At 27.1% G+C, this 22804-nt stretch overlaps 2 protein-coding genes across 2 annotated transcripts in view; both read left to right on the top strand.

Annotated features, from left to right (window-relative positions):
- Positions 1-15740, top strand: part of LOC136984704 (dnaJ homolog subfamily C member 25 homolog) — a 59808-nt gene extending 44068 nt beyond the window's left edge. The window contains exon 11 of the mRNA XM_067281798.1: positions 14829-15740. The gene's annotated coding sequence lies outside the window, so the exon portion shown is untranslated. The remainder of the gene's footprint in view (positions 1-14828) is intronic.
- Positions 3030-22804, top strand: part of LOC136984671 (uncharacterized) — a 31708-nt gene continuing 11933 nt past the window's right edge. Inside the window, exons 1-2 of the mRNA XM_067281745.1 lie at positions 3030-3173; positions 3265-3325. Coding sequence (XP_067137846.1) covers positions 3030-3173; positions 3265-3325 — 205 coding nt within the window. The remainder of the gene's footprint in view (positions 3174-3264; positions 3326-22804) is intronic.

Here is a 22804-nt window from a genome sequence, read left to right as displayed (position 1 = left end):
TGATGTAAATTTAGACTGTTAAATTTATTTCAGTACACAATTTATATCAGTTCATCAGTACCCTGGAAAGTACATTTTGTAAATTTTGAATATTTCTATTTATTTCCCTAATACAGTAGATTCTGGTTAATTGAGAGAGAACAGAATTAGAATACTTTGTCCTAATCCCAATTATGCAAAGTTTATACAACGGGCTAAGAATATGTGTAATAAAAATAAACTGTTGTGTGTTATTAACAAAAATATTTAAATAAATTCTGGAACAAATGATATAGATCAGAAAAAATATTTATACTAAAACAATTTCAATTTAAGATATGTATCAAACTTTAGTCATTTCATTTGCTTTAAGTATGGTGTTTATCAATTTTCTGCAATACAATGTCTTTAAATTTTTTATTATTCTCATATATATTGAATTGCACCAAAGTCATGATGCTGGGAGACAAATTCTTGATGGAAGTTTTTAAACTATTTAAATAAATTCAGGTTTATTGTCCCATTAATCCCCAATCTACATTCTAGACTTTTATGTAACAACATGGATAATGTTGGCCTGCTGGAAAAATCTGGGGTTTATGCTATATCTTTCTAAATACATCATTAAATGTATTATGCAGTTTTGCACAAAATTTCTGTTTTTTGTCATTACAATGTCATCTGCACAAATTTTTGAAGCAAGTTGGCCAGTTTATGAATTTTCATTCTGCAGCAATTTCACTGTTGTCTTTCTTTCTGTATGCTTAATAAATTTAATGTCATACTTGGTTTGTTGTCTCAATACAAATCTATCTGTTGCTTTAAAAGTTTTGTGATCAAACTTTTCAGTCAACTCCTTAATTCTCATCTTGGTTAATGTTACCCTAGGTATACAAAATGGCAGCTCATCTCTGACTCCAGCATACAGAAGTGAGGAAACAGTGGGGACGCACGTTTTCTAAACCTAACCTATTCTAATAAATTATCGTAATTATCAGCAACTAAATTATTAGAATAGGTTAGGTTTAGAAAACGTGCGTCCCCACTGTTTCCTCGCTTCTGTATGCTGGAGTCAGAGACGAGTCACCATTTTGTATACCTAAGGTAACATTAACCCTCATCTTTACCACTGACATACTCATTTTACCAAGTTAAGTGTGTTGAGAATCCTCAGTCAATCAACATGAAATCATTGATTTCTTCATTGTGGATTCTTGCCTTTGTGTTTTGTTTTTGGAATGTTCTTTTAGTGTAATATCCATTTCTGTCACAGTATATCTTGTTATTGTATTATATATGTGATTATAATTTTGGTATTCCAGTTATATCCAGCAGCCAGCTATGGTTAGTTTTTGATCTGTTTAATTAAAGCAGTTTCATTCACCAGTGTTAAATCTCTCCACAGCATTTTGGTAAGAGTTCTGAAATTGTACAAAATCATTTTCAAAAATAATCACCATACTAAGTGACAGCAACGATTTTTTCACTAATGATCTCTATGCCACACAACACAAGCATGTCATCTAGCAGTTGATATCACAAACAGCATAATGTTCCAAATAATCAAATTATGATTATTTTCTTGATTTGTTTTTAGTCTTTTCAAGATTTATTTCAACTTATTCCCCAATTAATCAATTGTTCTACTAACCAGAATCGGCATTATATAAAATGATTTGAATTTTTATGATTTTTCCTGTTTTTAATTTGATTAAATTCATTTCTAACTTTGAGTATTACAATATTATTTTAGTTTTATAAGTTGTATGTTGAAGTTATAATAAGCATTATTAAATTGAAAAACTTGAATAAGGATATAATTAAAACATCCTATTTAAAGTTTTATATTATTAAAAATAACATTTTAAAAATTTCTTCCTTCAGAAATTTCATTTGGTTTATTTTATAAAATTTTATGCACTATTTGTTATGAAAACTATCAAAGTACTTTACTGCCAAAATTGAAAACAATGTGTTTTTCCATAGTTTGGAGTTTAATGTATTTCTTGATCAATAAATAGTTTTTAATGGTATTTATATTAAAATAACATAATAATAGCAAGACCAGTGATTTACCTAATTATAACTAAGGTCCGGATTTTTGGGTGCCACATTCACTCGGTTTTTGAAAGGGGCTGAGTGTAAAAAGACAAACTAAGTTTGTTTTAGTGCAGTAGGCCAAATCTTTGCCAAATTGTTTAGCACCCAAAATGCAAACCTGCCTCCAAAACAGTGACTAGCGCCCAAACTACTAAATATTTTGCACCCAGATTCCCCCTTTTTTACATTTTCAACATATATGTTGACAATTATTTTATTTTTCTTTTTTTTTTTTTTTTTGGTGGTTTTTATTCATTCATTTGTGGAGGGAAAAATAAATTCATTAAATCGGACCATGTATACTGAAGAAAAAAATATGATAATTTGCTTACTCTCTTCTTTTGTTGAGAAAAAAGGGGTAAAGCAGAATTTTCTGGACTAAAGAACTAAGCCTTAGGGTTGTTCTAAGAATGTAAACAGAAAACAGATTCACTAAAAATTGCAAAATGTGTTTTCTTTTCTAAGAAAAGAACAGTCTAGAATATTCTGTATTGAGGTCACTGTCATGGTAATATCATGTAAGGAACATGATTTGTCGATTTGAATTGGTAACGGACGCCGAGGAGAGATCGTTGAGGAACACGATCGGTTAAATTTTGAATTGGTATTGTATGTGTTTCAAGGAAGAGACTGTTGGTGGCCACATCATGTGATGTGGTGGACTTTGAATAGAGCTACGACTAGCATAGTCACTGATTGGTTGGCCAACAGCTATCGATGATTATATAAGGTCGATCTGTCACCTTACTCTGACTTGTGAGCGCAACAGTTCCAATTTCTTTTATTCAGTGTCAAAGACATGAGAAAATGGCAAAATTGTCCATATCTAAACTGAACATTTTAGCAAATAAATTTAAAGATGCACAGACGTAAAAGTTCTTCGTTGTTCCATTTGCAATTATATGATTTCGGTTAATGTAAAATACCAAGAAATGAAAATCAGGTGACATATGAGTTTGGAAAAGCATAGAGAAGGCAAACAAAAAAGGACGAATTTCGAGCAGACATTTATAGGGGCCTCATTTCAAAAAGGAGAAGAATCTCAGAAGGCTAATAATACGTTTTATGCAGATTTAACGACTGTTCTTCTGCAGGTAAATATACTCTTATATAAGGTAAACAATCCAGCCTTTAAGTCATAAGAAATGACTTAAAGGCTGAAAGTTTCAATTTCATCATTGGCAGAAGGTTTCATCATTGAAAGTTTCAGCAATGTTTGCATCAAGTTGTGGCCAAATGGTGTCCAGTAAGAAAAGATTTAGCTTGTCGTTACTGATCACGCATCTTATATGTTGTCAGCATTCTCAAATTTGAAGTGTATTTACAATAACCTAAAGCATGTGACTTGTCTTGCCCATTCACTACACCAACTATGTGAACGTATTCATGTAGAATATAGCAAGGCCATTACTTCATTTCCAAAATGAAAATGATTCTTCTCAAGTGCCCTAGTCAGGAATGCTTGTACCAAGGCATAACTGGACTGCCACTACCAGCCAGTCCAGTGATCACTGCTGGGAGTCTTGGATAAACAGTGTAGTATTCTACTGCAAGGATTTCGAGAAAATTAATGCATTTATCAACAAACTTCTTCCTGGCGATTCTGTAGTCATCAACAGCATCAAGAAACTGGTCACTGATCCAGTAGTGACCACAGAGCTCTACTCCGTGCATTCGTACAAGTTATTGGTGGATAAAATCAACAAGCTGGAAAGACGTGGAACTGAAATGCTGGATCAGTAGAATGTTTAAGTCAGGCACTTGATGTACTGGATGGTTTTGCCCTGGACAAACTCAGATCTAGTTTATCAAAATCCTGATTTGAAAAATATTTTAGATTGCACTGAACTAGAATTCCAAGTATAAATGAAACATGCCCCCTTAGTCTCAGTCGATGTAGAAAAATCTTTTTCCTTATATAAAGACATTCTATCCTTCAAACAAGAAAACTTCACTTTTAAGAACATTGAAATGGTTACTGTTGTAAATCGCAATGTTCATCTTTATGTCTAAATTGCAATAAACGATTATGTAGTTTGTAAATATAATACTTCTTTTTGGTTTTTGTCTTAATACAGCATTTAAAAGCACCCAAACTAGCACCCAAAACGGGGAAAAAAGCATCCAAACGAGCACCCAATCCATTCTAAAAATGCACCCAAAAATCCGGACCTTAATTATAACAAAAATTATGAAACATCCAATTATTAATCAATTTACATTTGTTAAAATATCAGTGATTATTAAAAAATTTTATGCTGTTATTAAAAAAAATCAAATGTATTGATGATGATAAAAAGAAACATTTTTATTGTTCTGTCATCAAACATTTTCATGCTACAATTTAGACAAAATCTAAAACACATTGAGATGGTGACAAAATAAAAAATGTAGTTTTAAATCATAATTTCAATAATGTCACTTTTATGTATTTTGTATGTAATTATATAAAAAATTTGAAACTCTACTTGCAAAATAAATACAGTATTTATATTTATTTTGTTCATTTAAAAAGTAATGGAATTTGTTCACTTAAAAACTCATTAATATTTTGTCTATAGTATTTTGTAACATTGAATAAATTAAATATCATAAATTATAGAATTTTAAGTCAAATATCAAGAGATTTTAAGTATTTTTTTCAAATTGTTTGTTTTTTAATTAAAAATTAATTATGCAGAAACATTGAAAGATTTTCAAAATAAATTGTCTAAACTGTTTTTCAGATCAAAATTAAAATTTCCCTGAAGCTTCTTGTTTATTGTATTGGTGATAAAATAGGGTTTTTTATAGTAAAGGAAAATAAATACAGTTTAAAAATTAAATTTTTATATCTAGAATTACTGGTTTAGCAAACCAATTCATTTTATCTGTTTACAAGTATTTATTGTATTTTTGTAGCAACAAATTTCTGACAGTGTACTTATTACTATCTTAGATATTATGATTTTGAAATATGCATATTTCAGTGGATTTTTTTGTGTTTTAATTAAGAGCAGATTTAAAATTCTAAATTGTTTTTCTTTTATAAAGTATTTTGTTCAGCAGCATTTTTTTCATATTAAGATATATATTTCTAGAAAAAAAGAATTGTAGACTGTTAGATTAGGAATAGTCATTATCATCATTGAGAAACAAGGAGTGGATGATAAATTTTCATTAATTTTATGCAAATAAAAACATTGATAATGTAGATATACTGTATTATATAAAGAATGTGTTGCAAGAAACACTATTCATTTTTAAATTGCTGTAGATAAAAACAATATGAAAAATAGATATTATATATAAAATAGATAATCTGCTATAGCAAACATTCAGAAAATCTTTATTGACAACTTACTTTTAATGACAAAGTTACAAATTTACTTCTGTAAAATTCACCATAGTTCTAGTGGTGCCATCAAGACTTATTTTAGGGTGGTGCATCAGTGCACAATGGAATGATTAATTCAACAAAGTAATTGAAATGAATGAAACTACAGTTCTAATTATGTTCTATTTTTTCCTATCATTTGTATCCCTAGCTCAAACACAAAAATGGAAGTGCATCTCCTTGCAGCATCCTTGGATAGTATTACAGTATTATATAATATATTTGATTGCTATAATCTTATTATTATCATCAACCCATCTCAATTATTTTTATATTATAAGTGCAGAGCCTAAATGGTTGGGAGTTTAAAGTTGAAATTTGGTACACAGTTAGGGTACGTCATGAGAATGTACGCTAAGAAGGGATTCCCCCCTGTAGGGGAGAGGGTTAAGAATTACCCTGAACTCAGATTCTACCGTACTATATTAGATGCGGTTTTTTGCGGAAAATCGAACATATTTTTAGACCCACCTAAAAATTCTCTAATTAGTCTCTGAAAAGGGTGAACCTAATTCTTGCACCTGGTGAAAATTGGTAAGATCAGCTATAATCTAATAATTTTAATCTTTGCTATCGTTACCTTTTGTCCGAACAACACCAGGTTCATCTGCCAGTATAAAGATAAGTTTGTGGATTTTCTGTTATTTTTGTATTTTATCTTGTATTCAAAGAACAAAGTATATGTCACTATGGTTTGATATTAAAATGAAATTATCATCACAGATAAGGAAGAACACTTTTATAATTTTTTTTTTTTTAGATATAATACAATTCTAGTGTGACATATTTTTTATAAACATTTATATTCTGTAATTATAAAAAAAAATTTTTGAAATTTGTTTGTGTTTGCATGTAGGTGGGTGCTTAAAAATTTAAATATTTGTATTTACTATATTACATAGAAGCCATTAACTTTTTCTTTAAAAAAATGTTATGCTTTCAAAAGTAACAGGATTTTAATAATTTTTGTGATTTATAGGCATTATTTTACCAAACTTTTGTTTATTTGTTTTTATTTCAATACAGTTGTCTATTATATTTTTATTTAAAAGAGTATAATTGGAAAGTGTAATTAATTAGTGATAATCATTTATCATAGAAAATTTCATTAATGTATAATTTATATAAATAAATTCTAATAATTGTAAAATGAATATGTGAAGAATTGACTTGTTATAGATTTGAATTTACACTGGGTAATTTATATTTTGGCAAAATTTTTAATTAACTTTATAGTCAAATTTTAGATAATATGCAAAAAAAATGAAGAAAAATTTATTGCAGAAATTATTAAAATACAAATTAAAAGAATATGAAATTGCTATGAAATTAAGACAAATTCTGTTAAGAATTGCAAGATACAGCTTTACTCTCGAGTAGACCTTAATATAACATCCTTAGCAAGCAGATCTAGTCACACTGCAGAAAAAAAATCCAACCTGTAGTTAATAGAAATAACAAATATAAAAGGATTAATACCAAAAATGACATTTAATAGTAACTCGTACAATAATAATTAAAGTAGATTACACAGCAAATATTACTGATGATGATAATAGATAGATTAACAATATTAAGAAGAATGAAATTAGTTATCAATAAATAGTTTATCAACACAATATCTAAAATATTGAGAAGGAAAAAAATTAGATCTCTTAACCAAGAAAAGGATATCACTTGTTATTACTATCTGATAGTACTTATGTGCTGCTTTGTTTCGACTTAAATATTAGATTTATCTTTAACTTCTACGAGATGTTTGAGTTAAATGATACTTGTAGATATAGCAAGAACTGTCAAAAATAAACAATAAGTAAAAAAAATAACAGAGTCAAATGATGAAAGTTATAACAACATTCTATGAAGAAGGTGCTTTATTGATGCTTAACAGATTTAGATTTACAGTAATAACAGGATTCTTTTATATTTCAGTTCCAAAACTTATTTTATATTGATCATTTATAAGCACAGATTTCAGCCTAATAGAAAATATCTTTATGAATGAATGGCAAATTTAGTTTTATACTGATAAGAGGTAATCTTATTATAGAACAGATAAGTGAATATAGATTTTGGCATAAAGTGAATCAATAAAATATACATTAATTAATTATTCAGTGATAGAGTATTTGATTTTCTAAAGAAATGAGAAGCTTTAGATAAAAGTATATTTTTCCAAATATTTTTGTTCTTAATATAAAAATAATGTTAAATAATTTATTGTATATTATCATCAAATAAAAGTTGACATGCTATTAAAAAATTTTTTTATATTGTGTTTAAATATGATAAGTTTCCTCGAGTTTATAAATTTTGCACAAAAATTGCATTAAATGGGTGCTTGAAGGAATAATGGAACAATTTCCATAGTTATGACATGTTTTCAAAAAGAGAGAAAATGCCCACTAGATGGCATTACTATTTGGTTATAACTATAATTTTAATATGGAAATAATGTTCAGCAAAGCATAAACTATATAGGCTGAAGTTATTGACCTAATGTTCAATATTATGTTTGTAAAATACATCAAATTCAATATAGTACGTTGCATAATACAACATGCTGAGTGGAATTATTGTGACTTCTCAGTAGATTGTGATACTTTCAAATCTGCTATTGTCATAGCTGTGTCCTCTTTACATATTCTAAAACAATAGTAGTAGTTAGATGACTATATTTGATTATAATTATGTTTGATGATCCAATTTTAATCAAATATTTGAGGGGAAGGCTATTGCATTTCAAAAAATCATAAAATTTGTATTGTAAAATAATAATTTCATCTGGTTTTGTTTTTATTATGAACACATTTCAATTTCCCCCCTTCTTTTTTGCATATATTAATAAGAGTAAATTGATTTTATATGTAAAAATTAATAAAATTTACATACATAAATTGATATTATATGTTTTCATCCAAGAGAATATCAGTAATAGGGAAAATGGGGAAAAGATCATCAGTCTGGTTCCATTAGTGCACATGAAGATTTTGGGACATTACAGAAATTTAACATAGTAATTTTTCTTAATTTAGTTGAAATAAGATAATTTTGTGTAAGTAAATATCTCATATAAAACAGTATTTAGGTCAGTTTTAATTTGGGAAAAGATTTTACTACTAAATACTAATGTGCGGTATTTCTTCATTCTTACATTCACTGTAGAATATAAGTTCTGTAAGATGATGATTTAGGTTTATTAATTATCAAACAATATAGGGCTATTATTAATTTTTATAAAATTTAATCATTATTTATATGCACACAAAGTATTTGAACTATCATTCTTATTATATACAATTTACTGAAGAATATTTAAAAATAGTATTCAACTCTTACTAAATCTCCCTTCTCCGAAATTTAGGAAATAAGGAGTTCTGTAGTAATGTTTAATAATAAAAAAAGTATTGAGAGTCTCTAAACATATTTCAGCGTCAATGTGACTAATAGCAGTGGTACATTATAGCTTCATGGGGGCCCAGGCAAATTGGAATCAGGGGGCCCCCATGTACGTAGTGTTGACATCAGACATTTTTCTTCGGGGATTTTTTTGGGGAAATATTTTCTTATAAAAGATTGGTTTGGGAGTTCTGTTGGTGGGGGCCCCAGGTAGTTACTCTTTCTGCCCGTAGGATAGGCTTGAATTATTTATCGGCTGAATTTTAATCCTAGAATTTGAGATTTAAATATATAATTTGTGGATTCAGAAATATTTAGTGTTGCCAAGTTTATATATGTTATTTTTAGAAACGTTTCTTTATTTGTATATAACTTAAATATTTTAACTATCGATTTATTATTCAAATTAGTCAACAATTTTTTAATACATTCTCTACGTTTCGGGTTTAATAATCAGTGACAACTTTAGTGAAAAATTTATTTTATATATCATTACTTGAAAAATTAAATTGAATACTGTATTTACTTGTAAAATATCATTAGCTAGGCTTTTGACTGCGTACGGGAATAAAAGTAGTTTATGTAAAGCCTGAGTACGCACAACTCTTGAGACACTCCCTCACAATTAGATGTCGTATTACAACAGGTTTTTTTTGTTTTTTACTTGAAGAAAATTCTTTAGTCAAGTCTTGTACTCTAACAATTGAATAAAACGAGAATCAAATCATGCCATTTTGAGGAAAATTAAATTTTTTCTACTATTTATCATTAAAAAATTTTAATTTTGGGGAGGAATTTCTTGATTTTCTAATCATGTAACCGTTATTTGACCTGAAAAAATTTAATAAGTCGGCGTGTTTATATTGAATCTCTTATATTTATTATAATGAATTTGCATTGTTTTATTTTCATTATATATTTTTTCAATTATTATTTTTAAAATACATTTTAAGTTTTCAATATTAATAACTTGTTGAAAAAAATGTCAGTAGATTGAATGAGAACACATTAAATTTCTGTCAATTATAACAATAGGATAATAAATTTCCAAAATATTTTTTTACTTATTAAATTACAATTTTCTTTTCATTTTATACTATTAAAATTCTGAATAAAGCTATTATTGTCAATATACTAGTATTATTTATACTTTGTTTTTAATAATACAACAATTTCTTAGCAGTTATTAATAGTTATATTTAAGGTGAGAAATCTTATCTCTTAGAACATTTTAGTATAATAATAAATATATAGGCCTATAAAAGTCTATATTAAATGTTATATCATGAAAAGCTTAAGTATATCATTTAGTAATAAGCTTTCTGAACAATTTTGGTAACAAGATACATTATTTATATAAAACAACTGATCATAAACAACGCTTACGTCATTTATAATAATAAAGCAAAGAAACAAAATTGAAATTTTATGGAATAAAAACTTTTTTAAAACTTCTTTATTGTCTTAAATATTCATAAAAAGAAGTGAGAAATTTATGGTGTTTATTTACGGAGCGAAGAAAAAAAAAATATATTCATCAATTAAATTTCATTATTAGAAAATTCTTCATAAACTCTGTTATGAGCCTGTCACTATACGACGTTTTTGAATGGGAAAAGATGGAAAATTAGATATATTTTTTTCTCCTAGGCTTTAAAATATATAATTTATATTAATTATTAAAATATTATTTAAAATAAGATAGGTTTAATTGAATTACATAAATTATTATTATTTTTTTTTTAAGTATTTTTGTTATCTAAAATTAAAATTCTGGATTTAACATTACAATAATTTTATTGACTAATATTTTAATAATTAATATGAGTTATATGTTTTAAGACCTAGAAAAAAAAATATATCTAAGGTGAGAAATTGGGTCATTTTGGATAGTTTATGCAATGATAGACGAAAAAAAAACAAATTTTTTTCTTGTGTTTAGTATATAAAGTCATTATCTTTACATAATAAAACGTTCAATAATCAAATATAATTCTTTTTATAATTCTTTATTATTACTATTATCAAGCAAATCTAAAGATTTGTTGATAAAAATAATGAATGAGGAAAACTTTCTTTATAAATTCATAAAGTGGATTTTTTAATGTTTTCATATATATGTATATATTTTACCAGTTAACATTAAAACGAATAAATATTAAGTAATTAAACTTTATTAAACGATAAAATTTATATGCTATATTCTTAAAAAATCGAATTTTTCAGAATATCTGCCGTTGCTCTTACGTGTGCGCCAAGGTTGCGATGCGACGCGCACAATGCGTAAAATATATTAATACAGACTTATTTACTTTCTTATTCCTATGAAGCATAAAATTTTGTTCCAGAAATATAGTTCTTATATTTAATGTGGCAAAATTTTTATATAAATAAAGTTTAAAAGACTGTTTTAAATGAAGTTTTATGCCTTTATGTGTAATACTGAGAGCGACGCGTCGCGATTTATAGCGCAGCGCCAGATGATAAAATGTTTATCTTAACTATTCTTTAATGTTGAAAAATTATTTAGAATATTGTTTTCAATAATAATAAACAAAATCATTAAATATGAATTATTATTTGTGATAGGAAACTATATTTTAATTAAAATTTTCCTGCTATTTAACTTTAGAATTTATTGATAAAAAAACAAAAATTAAATTGCAAAATTCACGAATAAAGATATTATTTGGAAAATATTTTATTAAATAATTATGTTGTTTTGTAAACCTTTCTGTTAGGCTAATATTAAATTTGAAAATACAGTATATATTTTTAAAGAATTTTTATCAATTTATTCTAATCTTTCAATTAACTATTCCTGCTTATATATAGATATAATGCAGGGGTATATTAATTAGCATTAATTTTGAAAATAATGCAAAAATAAAATATTTTATCCTTGACATGTTATATAATTTTAGAATAAGGAAACTTGAGAATAACAGGTTTTTAAGAAAACAAATTTTAGTTGAGGAAAAGAAAATTACTTATATAAATTGAAAAAATAATTATTTAAATTTTAATCTGGTTGTATAGTGTTTTGTGACCCGTGTATTACAGCATATACGTATATAATGAATATAATTAATCTGTATTTTATTAACGAAACTAATTTACTGTTTTCATATGTACTCTGTACCAATTCTCAAGACGAATCTTGAGAATTGGTACCGAGTACGCGATGCGCAACGCCTCTTCGCGACGCGTTGCGCATCGCAAAGAGGCGCAACGCGTCTTGAGAAATTTGCAGTTTTTCTTTTATTTAAACTAGATTTCGAATCGTGATTATTTAACATGTAAATTTTGTTCATATTTAAGTGATTTAAATCTTTACATATAGCCTACTACACTTATTATATAGTTGCACTAATATAGGTTATAGGCTAGTAAATTTACTTTTTTATGGTTTTAATTAAGACCTTAATTGTTAATTTGCTATTTACTTTTTGTTGATTAAATATTATTGTATTGAATTGATTTAAATTGCATTAGTGAAATGATTCAACAAGTAGTGTTGTTATAGCTAATTTACAGTGCTTGGTATGTACTTCATTTAAATCTATAAAAATGACAGAAAATTACTTCATCAGTAATTCAAAACTGTGTTCTTTATAGTAATAATTAAAATGATTTAAAAAATAAAAAGGTTTCAATGATTTACTGCAGATAAAAATTACTAGTTTTAGAGGAAAAAACTACATTCTATATTATATTAATAACGTAGCTACGAAACTATTTAAAAAATTCATGTGATTAAAGTAAATTTCGAATATATTTAAGATTAAATTGGGGATAAAATTCAAAACAAGTTTTTTCTTAAGCTTAATAAATACCAGGAAAAATTTTGCTGTTCAACAATACTTCATATGACTCATAGAAATGTGATGGGTATTAAGCAATATTATCGAGTAGGCAGCAGAGAGGAAATTAGTTAATGAAGTGCTTTTTTTAAACATTTTGATAAAAGGAGGATAGAAAGTTGATAATATAGAGGTTTTCATAAGTGAATTTTCAATTTAGAATAATAATCACCACTTCCTCTCTCCTGTGAAGTGTCTAGCAAATATTACTATAATGAATACTAAAATTTATTCATGTTTACATAATTGACTATAAACTAAATTTCACTAAAATTGATTTTATTAAATTTAATCACTAAATTTGTGTTATGCTGTCGTTTTATTACATTATAAAGGTTATAATTACTTGTTATTTAAAGTACATAAAATATTATTTTGAAAGAATTAATACGAAATCAATAACAATATTTTCTAAATTTAAGTAGTACAATAGCCTTTATAACAACTTAAATTGCATTATTCTCTTAATATTTCATAAAATATTTATTTTAATTTAAAATAAATAAATAAATTACATTAATAGTTTCTAATTCCAGAAATTATGTTTGTTTTATAGTTATTATAGTTGAATAACTATGTAAATGGAAAAACTAAATATAAATTAAAGTATAAATATGTAAATAAAGTATATGTTTCGAGAGAAAAACTATGAAAAAGTAAATTAAATATTTGCTTATTAATTAACATTGAGTGTTCCTGCAATAGTAATGATCAAAGGATAAAGAAAAAAACAGAATTTTTCATTAATACGCCATGATATATCTATTATTATTTATAATGATTTCCGCAATATAATGAAAGAAGTCTGAATTTCTTTGGTTAAAATTACATCGTCGTCGTCATCTTTCATCCATTTCTTCATTTTCCTTATTATTATTATTTTTATTTATTTTTTTTTGCCATAGATCTACGGCAACGAAACAAGGAAAGTGAATTGCTTCGCAAGAAATAAATAAGTAATTAAACATATTATTACTTTGTCCTTCGTATAAGATGCAGTCTCAAAGGATAGATCTTTATAAGTTTCAAAATATTTGTCTTATTTTGCGATTATAGCGGCTGATTTAAGATAATGCAGAGTTTTCCTCTTATGAGTAATCGGAATGTTCAAGGAAGAAGATTGCATTCTTAACAGTTTCTTTGTCTTTGTAACCTTGTAGACTATTTCTTAACGGCAAATTATAATACGAATTCATAGAATATCTATTAATTTTTTAAAATGAAAAACGAATTGTTACGTATTACCACAAGTTATTTCAAGGTTCTGCTTTTTAAATTTAATACACAATCGATATAATAATTAGGTTTATTTAAGTTTAATAAAATTCTTTCATGAAAGAAGTTTATTTAATGTTTTGAAATTATTGTATTTAAAAAATTTCGGGCATTCAAATCTGAATTTAATTTTTTATATAATTTATACTCGACAGTTCGAATCGTTCTCCATTTCTCACTCATATCGAACAACTAATTTTGAATAGGGCCATTTCAATTGGATTGGACTGATAGAATAAGGCAACGCAATACAAGGGCGATCTTTTAGGGAGACTTTCTATGGCATACTGGAAGACGTTCCCCTATTTCTATGGGTCTAAATTAGTCCACATTTAGGTATTAACCACACGAAGAAAATCCATGAAACTTATTAGCCATATCCAGTTATTCTGGCGTTGCGCTCGAACCCGCAATCCACTATTAGTGTTCAGTGGTCTCATCCACTCGCCAGTTCGAACAGACCTGATCCGAAATTTTATGGGTCAGAATTGGGATTGGCCCATAGTGGGCTAGTAAAGCCAATTTAATTTTTCTGTTCTCGTTTTAATTTTGCCGACTTAAACATTAAATATATTTTTGGTATAGATTTAAAACTGTTGATTAATTTCGTGTCTGTTCTATAGTTGAAGTATTTTATATTAAGGTTTAATAGCTGTGAACATTCAAACTAAAATAGGTAAAGGCATTATTAATTTTAATACTTATCTTCGAAAGGTCATTCGCTTCATTTCGGCAATAATTTTATATTTAAAATATATTTATCTAATTGCTAAAATATATTAAAAATAAATAATAATTATTATATAACAGATTAATTATTTATTTTCTTGTTTCAGAGTCGTTGAAAGAGATTTCAACGAATTCGAAATTCTTATGACTCATCCTGTATCAAATTGGACATTTACAAATACGATCCTCTTTAACCGTTGTGCAACCTTTTCTACTTAAGTGAACGTAACAAAAGCGTAGGCAAGTTTTTTCTATGTTTAAATGAAAGTTTTAAAAATTTATTTCGAGAATTATAAGAGAACAAAGGAGCCGTTATTCTTACTTTATGCACCCTATAAAACATAATTGATTCTTTCTTTTTTTTTTAAATGCAATGTATACAGCTTAGGTTGGTTGTTCTGGTTACGAATGTTTTTAATGAAAAAAAAATCTTTTAAATGTAATAAATTTAATATATTTTTTATAATTTCGAATTTAAATTAAAAATAACGCTTATTTTCGCAATAATCTTTTTACTTTTTTAAAGGTTTTTTTTCCTTTCTTTTTTATCTTTTAGTAAAAATAATTGCCGTTGTCACAATAGTGACATTGTCGCGTAGAAAACGACCTTGGAAATCAGCTGTTTTGAGAGCATTTCGTAAGAAAGACTTAAAATATTTATGAATTTTCTGCGTCATGACAATAATATTTAATATTTCATACTTATATTTCAGTTTATTTTTATCATAAATGAATTTTCGCGTTTTATTATAATCCTCTCTACTGATCTGAATTATGTTCTACTTTTAAAACTACATTATTTATTTTTGAAAATATTTAATGTTTTTTAACATATAATTCGAATTTGTGACAATTTTTGGGAATTTTTTGGAACTAACATCTAATGAATAATAAATATATACAGTAAATGTAAATGTTGGTCCAGTAGGCAGTTAACCCAGTGTAAAGACTAAATTGCTACCTCCTTATTCAAATATTTTATATTATATATTAAATATTAAAATCCTTTCTTAACTTGTTCAGACCAAATTGACTTTGGGCATCATATACATAGGCTTACCTGTAAACCTTGTTTCGTATTTAAGATTGTGTGTTAGGTAACAACATTGATTTAAATTTTTTACTGTAATGTTGTATTTTTTTAACATTGGTTTTAGATTTTTAAAACTTTAAAAGAATGTATAAACTGTGATAATACAGTAAATATATGTATATACAGAATATTCTGTATAAAAATTAAAAATTTTAACTTATATTAAGATTCATTTTGTGACTAAAGTCTATATTTTATGTGCATAATATAATAAAACACATATATAATAAATATTACATCATTGATGTTAAAGTAGCATAGAAATATCAGTAGAGAATCGAGGAGCCAGATCAAAACTTTTTCTTTTTGGCCTCTTCGCCCTGTGGACATTAAGAGGGCTTTTTTCCGAGATTTCCGAAAGGTTGAGACGGGGTCCGACATATGAAGGACCATCTTTGAAAAATTCTTGAGGTTTTATCCAAAGTATCAGCACAAATTAAACATAAAATTCACAAATTATTTGTAAAATTTGTATGAAATCGTTGCTAAAATTTATAAATTTGTAAATACTTTTAAAGTACAGTAATAGAACAGTTACATTTTGTTTCTCAAGTATGAAACTACGACATCGATTGTTTTATTTTTTCAAGAACGGTTCATATTTTGAAATCTGATGAAACATCAAAAATACGATAATCGTTATTTTGTTTAGTTATAAAAAATTTTATGTAGAATATTTCGAATTGTTGCTTGTAACAAAGATTTTGAAATAAGGAACAAAGTACATTCCAATGATCAAGAACAAATTGGAGCATCATCTTCCAATCTTCAATTTATAAATTTTACTCAAAAGCACTTCAAATAATCTATATAAATGAATTTTAATAATGCATAAACTATTCGGTTTTTTAGTTAAATTTTAATTTACTTGTGCAAAAATGAGTCCTTTCAAATCTAGAAAAGCTATGCTGAAGATCACTTTTAATCTTCCGCAGAGTTTTTTTCTAGATGGAGGCAATCCAAATTCGAACTTCTTAATTAAATAGTGAATTTGGTCTTTCTTTTAAATCTCTTTTTAATAATCCATATAATGGAAAACAAATTAAGGAGATAAAAAGTTTACTTAAATCATGGATCTCAAACTATTAGATAACAAAATGATGTAAGCTCAGTATGATTCACTGTTGCCGAACCTTTCGTAATTTATCATTATCTAATCATCAAGTTTTAGCTAACTCTAAGGCCAATGTATTCTTAGAATATACTAAGTTTGCTTAATTTTAACATACGAATATCAGAAAAAATAACGTTTTCATGGTTAACGTTTCTACAGAGACGATTGTCTGAAGTGATACGGTATTGCATCATGCGGAGCATCGATCTGATGACTCAGTAACGTGAAATAGCGTTGAGATTGTCATTGAAATGAAATAATAAAAAGTAAATTATGAATATTTTAAAGAAAATTTCATTCGTATTCGATTATGTTTGTACACGAAAATGATTCGAGTAAAATATAAACTCTTATATAAAGCTAGATACAAGCGTTGGAAGACTCCTAAAGTTTGAAAATGCACGAAATAAAAGCTGCTGAGTTTAAATAAAATCCATTGTATTACATTATATAATACATAGTGTATATTTATAGTGGATTTATATATATATTGTTTCACAATAGACCATTTAAACAGACCTTATAAGATCCTCTAACTTTAAATTCATATTTAAAGTAAAAATATATATTTGTTCTGCATGATCTTGTGCCAGTAATAAAATCATCATTAACAAATAAACCACGATTCCACTATATTTTAATCTCTGCGCAAGCACAGTAGAGACTTCCGCTGTTCTGGCTTTTTGTATTTTAATGTTTCCGCACATGCGCAATAAGGACTTCCGGTGTTCTTATTTTGTAAAGTATTAAAATGTTTTGTTTGTCTATTACAATATGCAAATTACTGCAAACATAAACTACTTTGTTCTTATATGTAAAACTACATAAATTTTACTGTCCTCGTTTTAATTTTCTGAAATTTTCCTATTGAGAATAATTCTTGGGAATCAAAATTAAAATAACCATTAAAAATTGTAATAAATTTTTTAAAAAACCGTATTTATTGGCGCTCCCAGCTATGTTTATAAATAATTTTTTTAATTGTTATTTGTAATGTTAATCAGTATTTTATAGTTTCAATTTATAATATTTCTCGTGTGGCTGATAAATTATTATTATTTTTCCAGCTGAACTTCTTTATAAGAAATAAGTGAAAAATAATATTTTCTGTATTATTTTATTGGCATTGCTAGCCTTTATCTAATTTAGACCATGTTCGGGTTTAATTTTTTAAATATATTTTGTAGTACTATCAGTTGATTTACTAAGTAGCACGTGGGCGATCTGTCAAGGGAATGCCTCCCGGGAACTTTCTGTAGTAAACTGGCCCCTATTTAGGTTTTAGAGACGCGAATAAACCCAGAAAACGTCACGTGGTGAGGCTCGAATTCGCGACCAAATTACTAGTATTCAGTGGTTTTATCTATTCGGCTACTAGTGGGCACATTCTTCATAGCCTCCGAAAACCGTGATGTAGGTGTTTTTTTAAGTTCTGGTTTATTTTTTCTTTAGTTGAATTGAATCTTTGGGTTCTGATTGATTGGTTCATAGGCCTATAATTAATTAATTCTTAAAGTTTGTTGAGAATCTTCAACTGGACACAACAGATGTTCTAGGAGGGTTTTGATGTTTGGGCACAAATGGAATCCTTAAACACTCCCCATTACAGTTTGGATGAACTGAATTGATAAGATCTGGCCAGAAGACAATGATTTCACCTCGATTGTTTTTCCTTAATGTATTCTCCAACTCTCTGTAGACAACTTTCTGTAACGTTCAACATCAAGTCTGCATTACTCGTAAAACTGTGGTTTGGACATTCCCCACTTTCTGATTGCCAACCATAGCATAGCCTCTTTTGATATTTAGATTAAGTGTATTACATTCGTCAGTGGCAGGACATATAAATGTTCTGCCACTGACGAATGTTTAAAATAATCTTTTTCTTGCCATTCATTGCCATGCAGTGTGAAATATGTTGTTATAATCTATCACTCAGATCGTCTTGGCAAAGAATGTTTCTTCACAAGATGTTTCAATCATCCTTTTAGCGTTTTCTTTTGAGCTTTACTGACGTCCGGTTTAGTTTTTCTGGCTCTTCTCTTTATTCCTATATCTACAAAAGGCTTCTTTATAGTATTGTTATCGTATTTTAACTTTCTTCCTAATTCCCAAAACGATTTCGCTACAGTTTCAGCTTTCGGTTTCCTTGTTTCTTTAACTTTACTTAACATGGATTTACAACCACGTCTATGTTTTCTATCAATGTTTTATTCATTTTCCAATCTTCTAAGAATGTTGTAAACAAGTCTGTCGACTGAAATTCTTAGTGACGAAATATTTTACAATATCTGATTTCTTCCTTGTCGGATAACCAGTGTAAAATTTCACGTATTGTAATTTGATGAGCTTGTTCTTTACCCACTGCCAACTTTTCATTGAACAACACAGTTAGAACCGTGTCTTTGCATATTGTTGGTCACGTGCAAATCATATGGAAGGTGACACAAGCATAATTACACGTTGGTTTATTTGTAAACGGTAACGTAAATCTTGGGCGATCTGCTGAAGGGGTGGTACCTTCAGGTTAGTGGCACGTTATTCTATGGGCAAAAAGGCCAGTTGCCTGGGGCTCAGCAACAGGGGGCCCCAAACCAACCTTTTGTAAGAAAATTACCCCTAGGAGGTTGAGGAGTGTTTGAGGAAAATCATTTCCTCAAAAAATTATCCCGAACAAAAAGTATGAAGTCAACATTGTACATGGGCATTCCTAATTCAAATTTACCTGGACCCCAAGAAGCTATAACACGCCACTGCTCCCGGAGAACTTTATATGGGAAGGTCCTTATTTAGATGTTACAAACGTGAAGAAAATTCAGAAAACTCCACGTGGCCGTTCCGTTGGCGAGGTACGAACCCACGACTAATTACCCGTGTTCAGTGTTTTACCCACAGCCACTGGTGGGCCATAATTACACGTAATTTTAATTTTTTTAAAGCAACGATCTAATACATTTTGCTAAACTTTTTTCATCATACGTTATTACATTTTAAATAATAATTTTATTTTTTTTTAATTTAGATGAATCACTCTATTAATTATTGTATATTAACGATGTTGATTTCATCTTCAATATTCGTAACACAATTTTAATTGAATTGAAAAATAACTGCTTTTTGGCCATCCAGAACTCTGTTATCATTTCGAAGATGTTAATTGCTTTGTCTTTTGTAGCATTGTCTTTCCTCTTGCATAAAATTCTATTATTTGAAAACGAATAATAATAAAACTATTCATTTATTTGAGGAATTAACCGTGTACCCATTTATCGCTTCTATATGCTGATCTGTTTGTATTGATTCGTCAATTATGTACAATCTTTCCGGACCAAATACGGAAATTATAGACCAAATTGTAATTTTGATTGTAGATTGTATACATTATTGTTTAGATCAAATATTCTGATTTTAAATTGGTTTAGCCTTTCGTTGTGTGTTTTGTTCAGAATTTCAATTGTAGCTTCATTCTAAAAGTAAATTGGTAAGAGTTTGTAAAGAATTTGTAAAATAAAATTCAAATTAAATAATGTTTCAATGAATCGCTTAATCGAATAATAGATAAATATAAGAAAACAACAACAACAATAATAATATAAAACTGTAATAAGTAATTATAAAAAAAGAAACGATTTTACACTTGCTTAGTCATTAGGAATCCGTTTTTTATGATCATTTGCCCGTTTCAATTGTTTTCCTTTTATTCTAAAGTTTTGTAAATTTAAGAATTAAGTAATTTATGAGCAAATTTAAAATGGTTTTTAAGGTTTGTAAGTTTTAAAGTCTATCTTTTATGGTTCAAGACTCAGGGAAAATATTTCTTCCGGAATTCCTTATGATGATTTTCGTGTTTCGTAGAGCCAAGTCTTCCAATTGTTCCAACACACACGGTTGTTTTCTCCTCTTCTCTTTGAAATTTAGACGCTTTGTTGTTATTACCTGTATATTTATTATTAATTTTCTCGATTCTGGAGACATTCTGTTATGAAACTTTTACAATTTTAAAAGTTTTTTAATCTCAGTAATTTTTTTTTCTTTTATAAACTGGAATTACTTTTTACACACTAATTTAATATTTTTAAATTTATTAAAATAATTTAGTGATGTTTTAAATGCACGAATATGAAATAAAAAATAAAAATAATCTGACCCAGAAAGTTATATTAACTGTATTATGTTTATTTTAAAAAAGTTACAATCATTTATAAAAAAAATAAAGCGTTTAGATACAAAATAGGCAGCATATAAATTATAATTAATTCACATTCCAAGAAGAGATATATTAAACATTTCAGTAGACTTAAAAAAAATCTTTATTCGCTTGCAACTATACAAATATTGATGATAGATATTTATTTTAATGTAAAATTTGATCTTTTATTAGATATAATCAATATTTAAAAAGTCTGAAAGAAGAACAAGTAGTTGAAGATTAAAAAAAAAGGTGCTTTGAAAGTGACTCCGCTTGACATAGAATGACTCATAGAAATCTATGGCTACAGAAAAATATAGTTTATCTTATTAAAATGCTTTTTTTTTTCTTTTTATTAGTTGTTATAAAATTTTTTAAATTAAATTTCCTTTATATTTATATAATAAATTGCGTTTAAATAAATGTATTTTTAAAAACAAAATCAATTAATAAAGGTTGAAAGTCCTTACATCACATATCATTGGGGCTATTCTTTATATTAAATTTCTATTAATTCAGTTCTTAAAATCATATTTGTCCCTTCTTTTAATTAACATTTATTCCTAGAATGAAATTGTGCTTCGGGTTAAATTATTTTTCCTCGACGGTTAATAAGTTCAGTTTAACAAATAGAAGTGTGTGAAACCAGTTTACTTTTTAATTGCTTTAAACCAGTTCAAATCTGACCTGTTTCGATGTATTTTTAAGGATAAATTTAAAAAGTTGTATGACTCATAATAGACTATGTTCATTTTTTTTAATGTGTGATCGCCTTTATTCATTGTCATTGAATAAATTTAATACTGTATAAGCTTATACACAAGTAAAACTTAATATAAAAATATATATTATTTTATATTGTAAAAAGCCAAAAATTTTTTGTTATTTTTCAGAATATTATCAGAATTGATTGAGTTTTAAATATTTTTGTTTAGTTATTTTAGATTAATTTTACTAAAAGATAAATTTCTCTTTTGATATAAGACCTAAATTTTCGAATATGACAATTAAATAATTACGTTTTAGTGTGTTTTATTTAAAGTTTAATATGTAACAATACCCTTTGTTTTCATTTTAAGAATAAACAGCTGTGTTTTATAAATAAAATATGTAAATTATGTAAGTGAAATAATAATAATTTTACCTAATTAGGTCTAATATTCGAGTTCAAAGTAATTTTAGAATATACACTTATTTTATATTGAGCACTTCGTAACACAGAAGTCTATGAACCAAATTACAGTTTGCACGAAATGAAAAAACATATATATATATATATATGTGGATTATTATATATATATATATATATATATATATATATATATATATATACTCTGTGTCTTTAACTAGTTCTTTAATAATTGCCCTGTACTTGTTAAATATTTTAATATTCAGTTTCCTTTAACTTTCAACGTGAAGTGCAAGATAAATTTATCCTATGCTTCTTCTAAGGGGAAGCATTCGTAAAATTGTGATTTTATATATATATATATATACACACTATAACGAATTTTTTCATTTTTTCACACGATCGTTGGCTTTTTCACTTCTGCATTCAGAGGTCACACAGGAAGTAGAATAAATTTCACGAATATGATTCGAATTCGTATCTTCCTGTTGGAAACACGATTAGGTTTCGTCACCACTTCGGTGGCTGGAACAAATTTATTGTAATTGTTATTTTTAT

This window comes from Centruroides vittatus, unplaced genomic scaffold, assembly GCF_030686945.1.
Source record: "Centruroides vittatus isolate TY-2023 unplaced genomic scaffold, ASM3068694v2 contig_926, whole genome shotgun sequence".
Lineage (NCBI taxonomy): Eukaryota > Metazoa > Arthropoda > Arachnida > Scorpiones > Buthidae > Centruroides > Centruroides vittatus.
The sequence above is the reverse complement of the archived record's forward strand: the minus strand, read 5'-3'. Positions and strand labels throughout refer to the sequence as shown.